This window comes from Parambassis ranga, chromosome 19 (genome assembly GCF_900634625.1).
Source record: "Parambassis ranga chromosome 19, fParRan2.1, whole genome shotgun sequence".
In the NCBI taxonomy this organism is placed as follows: domain Eukaryota; kingdom Metazoa; phylum Chordata; class Actinopteri; family Ambassidae; genus Parambassis; species Parambassis ranga.
In genome coordinates, this window is record NC_041039.1 from 4,650,531 (window position 1) to 4,660,459 (window position 9,929).

The 9,929-nt window shown below is 43.8% G+C and overlaps 1 protein-coding gene across 2 annotated transcripts; it reads left to right on the plus strand.

Moving 5' to 3' along the window:
• Window positions 1–775: 775 nt before the first annotated feature.
• On the plus strand, window positions 776–9,473 carry fam171a2b (family with sequence similarity 171 member A2b). 2 transcript variants are annotated; one of them, XM_028430694.1, is made up of 8 exons: window positions 776–1,012; window positions 4,675–4,902; window positions 5,106–5,198; window positions 5,384–5,542; window positions 5,690–5,869; window positions 6,001–6,114; window positions 6,199–6,346; window positions 6,481–9,473. In XM_028430694.1, exons 1-8 carry the CDS (start codon window positions 916–918, stop codon window positions 7,973–7,975), a joined length of 2,514 nt encoding a protein of 837 aa, XP_028286495.1. In that variant the 5' UTR covers window positions 776–915; the 3' UTR covers window positions 7,976–9,473. The 2 variants fall into 2 exon arrangements, with proteins under 2 accessions (XP_028286495.1, XP_028286496.1); XM_028430695.1 differs by having other exon boundaries at window positions 6,199–6,325.
• Window positions 9,474–9,929: the final 456 nt, after the last annotated feature.

Here is a 9,929-nt window from a genome sequence, read left to right on the forward strand (position 1 = left end):
TGTGCCTTATAGGTGGAGGATAAACAGTTTGATTGTGAAGTGTAGGTAATAAAAATATGCACATTTAACAGCTTTAATCACAGAACTAACAGATGATTCATAAAGAGTTGAACTGCCGGACATCTTTATGATGAAATCAGCCTGACAGCTGACCTAATTCTGATGCAATAACACAGATAAGAAATATAAATGTCAAAATGGAGAGCAGACCCCTGTTATTGATAGGATATTAAGCCGTATAGCACCTTATCAAATGTAAATGTTTATTTTACCTTATTTATTTATTTTTTCCCAGAATCTAAACTAATCAATATGAAGGGTTAATAATAGGCTGTATAATTTATTTAAGAAAATAATATAAGTAACATTCTTGAATTGACTTTTAGTTTGACCAGTTTTTACTCGTATTATTGTTGCTGTTGTTGTCAAAATGATGATTAATATCATCTTTTTGTTTGGTTTATACTCTTTATCTCTCTGTCGATTTGGACTGGCCATAAAAATAAAGTTTGATTGAATGGATTTTCAAATCAATTAATGCAAAAAATAAAATACAATAAAATAAAATTGGATTATCAGATGAGGTACATCTTTAAGTAATGTATGAGATGCTTGTTGATAAAATTATTAAGACAGAATGTGGTGGTTTTGTGTGTGTGTGTGTGTGTGTGTGTGCCTTTCCAGCCTGATTACAGTGGGAAGAGAAGCCGCTGTTCCATTTGAGGTCAGCAGAGGGAAACGTAGCTCACTCCGTGCCCACACTCAGACAATAAAAACAAGGCGAAGCCCACACAGTCGGCTCGGCATCATTCAAAAGCTGAAATCTGAAAAAGGGGGGGAATCGCTGCGGATCGGCTGGGAAGGAAACATGGACACACGGCCGCCGGTCTGCGAATAGAAGATGTAGCTGCAAGGATGCCGCCGAACTGCATCTCTCGTTTGCTCCTGTTCGCCTCGGTGTGCGCGGTTTGGGAGGCGCGGGCCAAGTCTCTTCCAGATCAGGGAGCATTTGGTAAGCTCGCCATACGGGGAGATGCAGCACAATGAGAGGGAGATGGGAGTGGTTGCATTTTTATGGCTTTTGTCGACAAAAGCGCCGATGTCTGCAGCGCTGCGCACTGATTTCACGTTAGATGTGGTGTGAGAGGAGACTCATTGTTATTATAGCATATGGATTCATCTATATCTAATATGACAGAGAGGCCACGCTGGCTGTCTTTGTGCATCAGTTAAGAATCTGATGAGATCTGTTAATATCAGGCCTTCACTTCAGGCCTTCATGTGTGTCTGCACGTTAGTGACAGTGAGAGCAGGAAGGCCTGGTGGTGGTCCAGGAGGGTATGTCAGCACAAAGAGAAAGAAAACGCTGATCCACTGTTAAATAATTACGCTACAGTGGCCTCACAGTCCCCCCCCCACCCACTGTTTATATTGTGTTGTGCATTTTGAAGGACATTATGTAATTACGTTGCATTATGCATGCCTGGAGCTATGTTGGAGATGCATGAATGGTCACACAGTAGAGGAATCCAGCTACATGTACATGAAGTGCTTTTATTTTGACACGTTCTCCACACATGTGCAAAGGGAGTGTTGTTATTTTTCAATCTTCTATATTTATCTTAGAACAATTTATGACTCCTTTGCCTGAATATAGATGAAGAAAAAATGACACTAATATCTAGTGTGTGTCCTGAGACACAAATCCAACATTCTTCAGTGTCCTGTGAGGAAGTACTGACAGTTATTGACACAATTTCCTTCATATATTCCACACAAAGGCTGAGAAGCTAGCTGTTATTTGCTATGTATTATCAAAGATCTTTAGCAACTTGTTGTTGTTGTGAGATTTTTTTAAAGCAGCAACTTCATATGCTGTCAAAACTGCAATTACCCCCCATGACCACCAGGGGGACTGACTCCAAAAGTGAGTCAATCCCATTGACAGTAAAAACTATGGACAGAGCTTCCGTGACGCCACCCGTTTGTTTCTGAAGAGCCGTTTTGAGGCTCGGTGGGAGGTTCCGGGGCGTGATGACCGTCGCCATGTTGGCAGCGTCACGTCCACCAAAACTCCAAATATGGACAAAAAGGGGGACGGGTGATCGTGGAAGCAGGAAACTCACGCTGTGATACTTCAACTGTCTGTCACTCAAGCGGCAACGCCCATAATTAGGGGTAATTATAAGTCCGAATACAATTGAAACGAGTGAGTTGTAAAAAAATTCACCCCCGTACAATCGACACTAGAAGAGAACCTATCATCTGAGACCAGAGTGGTTTTTTGTACCAGGCTGTAAACATGTTCTTTTCTGCTGTGAAATCGGCCATTTTAACATGGGAGTCTATGGGAAATTACTCGCTTTTGGAGCCAGCCCCCAGCTGTTGCGGCGTGAATTACAAGTTTTGACACTTCCGCATTGGCTTCAACTTTGAGCCCCGAAGGTTGCTGCTTGGTCAATCCCCAGATGCCTCCATGTTTTTTGCCTGTTGTTTAGGCAGACTATGATGCTGCCAAAAAGAGACTCACAACGGCTGTTCTTAACTACAGGTGGCATCACAGGCAAATCGTCCATAGTGATATACAGTCTATGATGACGATAAACAATGTACTTTCACTCTCAAGTCAAATAACCACGGTATTTATGATTAGCAGTGGAGTAAAAGTGACTCAGGATTCAAGAAGTGCTGTAAAAACACGTATTAAATGAAGTAAAATAAAAAAAATCACAGCAGCTAATAACGTAACGTACGTCTGTGCAGCTTTTGATGATGGCATATTAAAATAACCTGAATTATTTTGCTCTTCAGCTGCTGCTTCACTGAGCAAATCATTATTTAATTGATACCTCAGATGGATTTTGGAACAGCTCAGCACTTCTGACCTGCGAAATAATTACTATATAAATGGTCAATTCTGCAGCCTCCTTTTTTCCATTAAATTTAAATGGAACTATATTGAAAGAAATGCACAAAAGCCTCCAGTATTTATCCACAGTATGAAACTGAAAGGATTTACTCAGCCCAGTTTGGAGCTAAATGTGTGCTGAAGGACTCTGAGGCAGTGAAAACTCTCAGGCTCTCTATGTGACACTGTGATTCTGAGTGTTTCTGTCAATGGGGCCAACACTGTTTCAAGTGTGGAGCAGAGACTGAGGAAATCCTCTCCATACACATATGCACAATGGAGCCTTTTATAGGACCAATGGCTGACAGCAAGACGTGCAAACAGCCTCACACATACATGCTGCTTATGACCTAAAATAAAGCCATTAGGGGCAGTTGTGTATATTACTGTAGGGTTTTAGTGCAGGGATCCGAGCGAGGAAACACAACAAGCCAGCTTTTTTGGAGAGTCAGTGTGTAACTATGGAAACATCCATCCAGCGTGACCCACATCCATGCCATCCAAGAAAAGAGATGAGAAACAAAATCTTCCCCCAGGCTTGAAAACATGGGGATGAGGGGCAGAAACAGACATGCAGTGGATTTGTTGAGGGTGTGTCTGCGATGACTCCAAACAGCATCATCATTCTGCCCATAGTAATCCACTCCTACTGGAAATCATTAGTCCACATCAGCAGCAGCAGCAGCATCAGCACGGACGCACAAAATGATGCTATAAAAGCCTGATTCTCAGAACCTTCTTGAGAATCTGGTGTTTATGTTTTCTATGGTTTCACAGTGATCCGGTAATGGTTAAAGTGTTGCTCAAGTATGTGAATCTCTGGTTTCAGTATCAGTATCGTTGTTGTCTTGCTGCACTTGAGCTCACAGACAGATGTCTGACATTTGCTTGTTGAATTCACTGCTATCATTGAGAATTCATTGTTCCATCAATGCTTGTAGCTCATCCTGGTTCACATGCAGTAAAACAGATCAAACCATGATACTACCTCCACCATGTTTAACAGATGGTTCATATACTGGAATGCAGTTTCATTCTTTCTCCCAACATTCTATTCTGGTCTCGTCTGTCCACTAAATATTTTCCCAGCAGCCCTCTGGTTTGTCCACATGATCTTTATCAAACTGCAGACAGACAGCAGTGTTCTTTTTGGAGAGCGGTGACTTTCTCCTTACAGCTCTGACATGCACACCATGGTTGTTCAGTGTTCTCATGATGGTGGATTCATTAATGTGAGAGAGCCCAGGACCCGTTAATAGATTTTTTATGGTGCTAAAATAAAATAATGGTGAAAAGCTCAATGCTCCATGGCAACGCTTTCATATAAAAATCTCAGATTATTGGTTAAAAAGTGCCAAATTACACAATAGTAATGTTTTGCTCACATATAATGTTTAATCTGCCTCTGGTCTGCACTGTATGTGCTGCTGTTGTTTCATTGCTACACACTCCCCTTGCTTTGTAGGTCAGTCTAGTTGTGGTGCTGCATAATGATGTCGTCCTTGTAAGACAGCTAAGGGTAACCCTAATGAATTGAGACATACTAAAGTGTAATTACCATCTTAGTTTAATTACACAAGACCATTAAAACATTAAATTCCTTCTCTTATAAGCATGTAACAGTTGTTTTTTTGTCCACAACTTAAAAATGATTGATTATTAAACAACTTGTTTTTAACATTGATGGCTGAAAACTCTGAATTCTTAAATTTCATGCAGTGATTGTTGGATAGAAAATAACTGACTCATCTGGTCTTCTTCTTCAGAGGTGCAAATAAAAGTCCAAGTGTTTGACAACAGTGACCTGTCTCCGCTGGCGGACGCTCAGGTGGAAGTCCATGGTAACCAAACTTTGTTAGCGTCGAGTCGGGCCGGAGGCGACGGCGTGGTGAGAGTCAGCTTCCTGTACCGTGCAGGAACATGGGTCATCATTACAGCCTCCAAACGAGACTACGTCACTAATTCTGTGCCCTGGCACTCCAGCAGGATCCCGTGTAAGTCTATTACTGTGTACTCTCTCACTTATCAGCACTTATAATAGCTTCATATATTTCCAGCTGAGATCGTAAAGCATGTACAGAAGTTATTTCAGATTTATTTATGTATTTGTGTATGTACTGCATTTATTTATTTATATTAACTGTACTTAATTTTGTTTGCATCTTTAAATTCTGTTGAATGTCTCTTCTTGGTTTAGTGTACGCCTCAGTCAGCCTGTACCTCCTCGTTCAGAGGCCTGGAACTCTAATTCTGTATGATGACGTCCTGCAGGTGCTGTCCGGCTCACCAGGTAATTTTTGCTTACACATTAAGTATAACTGACACTTCAGCAGATGCTGCTGATGCTGCTGCTGCTAAAACCATAGCAACAGTTTTTTTTTGCTAAAAACAGCTCAGTCACTAAAATATCAGCATGAAAATGCATGAGGCCTGGTTGAGGACTGACGGACTGATGTGTGATTGTTGCTCTTTCAGGGGCTCGTAACCAACCTCTGGTGCAGCTCCAGAGGAAGTCCATCCAGCTGCCGACCAGCTCCAACTACACCACGCTCTCTGCTGCACTGACCACGGCCAGGAGTCAGTATGAAATAGGAGGCTTCCCCTTCCTGCTGGGCCAAGAGACAAACAGCTCAGGTCAGAAGTGTCCACTTGGGATTTTAGGAACAGTGATAATGTTAGGTCATTATAGTCATGTTGATGAAGAGGTCCTTATAGAAGAGTTTAGAATAAAAGAACTTCCATTCTTTCAAAATAACATATTTTTTTGTTTATTTTACCCAGGTGCAGAAACTGGTTGGACAGACTTGACGGCACTGGCAGTGGTCAGCATTCAGCTCTTTGACAAAGATGGTACCGCAGTCCAGGTCTCAGATCCGATCCATATCTCTGTGCCGTTGCCATCTGACACTCGCAACAGGATGGCCACGAGTGTACCTGCTTGGCTGTATCAGCCTAAAACGGGTGAGGAACATAAATCATAGATGCTGAGGAACAGCAGAGCTGACATGAGGTTATATAATGTTCCTGGAATAGAAAGTCTGTACCAGGGCTGTGTTTTTAAATATGTACTCCTATGTCCTGATCATTTGCAGGACTGTGGGTTCGGAACGGGACAGGCTACATCAAAAAGGATGGTACGCAGTTTGTGTGGAACGTTGTGGTTCCTCAGATGGGATACTGGTTGGCTGCCTTTCCTTCATCTTCAGGTACAGGCATCTGCTTCTTGAGTTTCATGTTTGTCCCATGGAAGGAAACTGAACATCCGTTCTCTGTGTGCCCTAACCCTGCAGGTTTGGGACTATCTCATCCAGGGTTGAGGGACATCACCACCTACCACACCCTATTCCTGCTCTCCATCCTAGGCTCTCTGGCCCTACTAGTGCTCATCCTTCTCTGCGTACTGCTCTACTACTGCAGGTGTGGGGAGCGTAGGCGCAGGTCTCACATTTAGGTTTTTATTAGTAGCAACAACGCAAATAAATATCCATGAATGTGGACTTAACTTTAGGTTTTCTAGTGATACCATATGTGCCTATTTTATTTCTGATCCATATTTTTTCATCAACTTTCAGGCGGAAGTGTTTGAAACCTCGTCGACAGCAGGGCAAACCGCACTCGTCCAATCTGAATGGTGCTAAGAGAGACCAGGGTACCTCCATGTCACGTCTGAATCTCATTTGTGGAGGCCATGTTGAATCAGGCCCCTCCAATGACAAATCTGAAATGTCCCCTTCCCGAGACTACCAGAGCTCACGGGAGGACTTAACCAAGCATGTTCCAGCCCACATGCTGCGACACGCCAAGGGGAAAAATGCTTCAGGTCCACAGCGGGGCGAAAGCTTCCCCATGAAGGTCACACGTGCCACAGAGACCAACAACTTGGACAACCCTTTGCTGCATGAAGATTACAACCGGAGCTACAGCCCCAAAGAGGGGAAAGATTCGGACTATCACAGACACCACAATGCCAACGACAATCGAGGATATTCCTCCGATCCACCATCCCCGCCGCGCTTCCAAGGCTATGTGCCGAGCCAGTCCGACAAACCTCCAGAATATTCAGCAGCAGCCGCAGACAGTCTTGCCAGACCAACCTCCCTTAACACCCAACCGGGTCAGATCATCTTCTGCAGCTCTATTGACCAGATGAAGGAAAACATGTACCGGAGCATGGTGCCCACCCTGGTCATCCCAGCCCACTACATGCGGCTGCCATCTGAGTTTTCTGGTAAAGATGGCAAGGACCAGAAAGAACAAGACAAAGATGGCATGCAGATGGGAGGCCAGCTGCATCATCACCACCACTCCCAAAAACAAGGCCAGCAGCAGCAACAACAGCAGCAAGGTGGATCCCAAGGTGATGACTCTGAGGAGCCGAGCTGGGCCTCAGACTCCTCTGGTGGACCTGTGACGATCCCCGTGCTCTTCAATGACTCCACCATGGCTCAGATGAATGGAGAACTGCAGGCTCTGACAGAGAAGAAGCTCCTGGAGCTGGGTGTGAAGCAGCACCCACGGGCGTGGTTCATCTCCTTGGATGGACGTGCTAACGCTCATGTTCGGCACTCCTACATAGATGTAGGGAATGACCTCAGTGGTGGTGGCGGTGGATTTGGAGGTGGTTCCAGCAGTACTCCACGAGATGTCAACCTTGAACCACCACTGGAATCTCAAGAAAGAAAGTCAGCAGTTAATCGGAAGGGTAAAGACGAGCGCTGGGGCACAGGAGGACGGAAGGGCCATGTTGTTGGCAGCAGTGGCGGGAAGAGTTACTCCAAGTTGGCCTACCCTGACCACAGCGAGCCCAGCAGCAGCGAGGGACGCCCTGTCTCACCTGAGGAGAATTCCCTCACCCCTCTCCTGGATGAAGGACCATCATCCCGAGGATCCACCATCTCCAGGAGAGGACGCAGTCGTGTGAACAGCAGCCGCAGCAGCAACAGTGAGAACCGCCGCGACTCCATGACCAGTCCTGAGGATGACCCTGACGACAAAGACGAGAACAAGAAGAGCCCCTGGCAGAAGATTGAAGACAGGCCTCTTATGGTCTTCCACCCAAGGAAGTGAGCGTTTTGAACTGAACACTGGACCTGTGAGAGTCTCAGAAGGGAGGAGGGAGGCGGAGAGAGATCACTATAAGCACAACCACTGCTTCACTGGTCCATTTTCAGGTTGTTGTTTGACCTTTGTGTTTCTGATAAAGTGCTTTTGCACTTGTCCTCTCTCGTCACTGTCACCCTTCACATCACCGAACCATCGTCTGAGCCATCGCATACACTGACTGTGGAAATAGCCATTTTCTAGAGCAAAATATAAGAATAGAGCACTTACTACTAATCTGATTACTGATTGACTGATGACACGGGATGATGATTTATGATTTACGGGATTAAAGAGTATTTAGGTGAATGAGAAGGCTCACGCTGATGGAGAAGATAGATAGAGAAGACTAGGCTACTTCCTACAGCTTGAATAAGTAGGGAACCTATCAGTTGTGCTTTCTTTTCTTTTTTTGAGCCCCTGTGGACAGATCATGCAAAGTCCAGACTTGATGTTGCTCCTTCAGGGATGTACTTGATTTCCTCTCCCCCCCTGTACTGTGTACATGTGTTGTAGTTTGTTATTCAGATAGTTTGAGCCTCATCTTCTTTGTGTCCTTGACTTATCGCAGTTATCGATGGGGTACTCCTTCTGCCAAAAGTACGCATTTTTCTGCCTTTCTCCTGTTGTTGAGATTTTTTTGTTTCGGCCAACAGAGACGTTCTCTTTATGTGTAAATATAGATGCCCAGACATTTGTGAGACCACTTGGTAAAGGTATGCATGCATATGAATGTATGAAATAAACAGAAGGCACCAAAAGCCCCCCCCCCTTCCCCCCTTGCAGTCCTGTGTAGATGACCCTTCCTACTTGAAAAGGTAAGTAGATCTAGACAACAAAAAACACCACTTTACTTGAAGATAATCTCAACAGGGCCTGCACCACTTCTCTCCTGTAAGTGCCTTCTTCCACATAGGATCAAGTGATAGGCATGCCAGTCCATTTAAAAAAATGCAGTCAGTCATCACCTAAACATCGCTGCTGTTGATATCAGCAGGCACAAATAAGCACACTGCATTAAAGTAACATGCGCCACTCTAGGGGGAGCTTGCCTGCCTGCCAAAACTGGCGACTATTCTTGCGGCAATTTACGTCAATTTCTTGTATCTATCCCTTTTTTTCACCAAACTTGTAAATGGTATGATGAATTATATGAGATTTTATGTGTATATGATGTGCATGTAACATGTAGAATAGGGTGTTTTTATGAAACCTTTTTTGAAGCGTTTGGCACAAAAAAATTGGGACTCACACAGACTCGCATTGATTTGCCAAATGAAGCCACTTTCCCCCCCTTTTTGATCCAGTTGTTCTGACAAAATTCACTTCCGGTCGTAAATGTTTACAATGAATAACATACTGACCAACACGCTCCAGCTGTTACGAGCATCACCACTGCCTACAAACGCATCAGCAACTGTGAACCTTTGTCATCTCGCAAATTCGTAAAAAAAAAAAAAAAAAAGCTCATCCGTTTAGAAAACTTGAAGCGATTAATGTTTTGCTTTGTATTATTTTATAGAGTGAAAACATAGGGAGGCTGTATAAAAGTCATGTTGTTTCTTTTTATCATTCATTCGCTTGCTGTTCATGGGCCTGTCAGTATAGCCTACAGTACTGAACTAAAAAAATGTGATGTAACCACAGCCATGAACATGAATTCCTGCTGAACTGTCGTGTCCACTGCTGTAAATGTATGTTTTTTCTGGACCAGATATGGAATTTTTATGAGTTGTGCAGTTGTGGATTTTCTTTTTTTTTCCTCTCTTTTTTTACACAGAGATGTGTTTTTCTCAGTACATTTTTGTGAACAGAAAGTATTCAATCACAAGAAGCATCCATTGAGAGGACACTTCAAACCTGACAACCTGCTTTGTTAGATATTTGAGGACTGAGAACTGTAGGCCTTCATCCTGTGCAG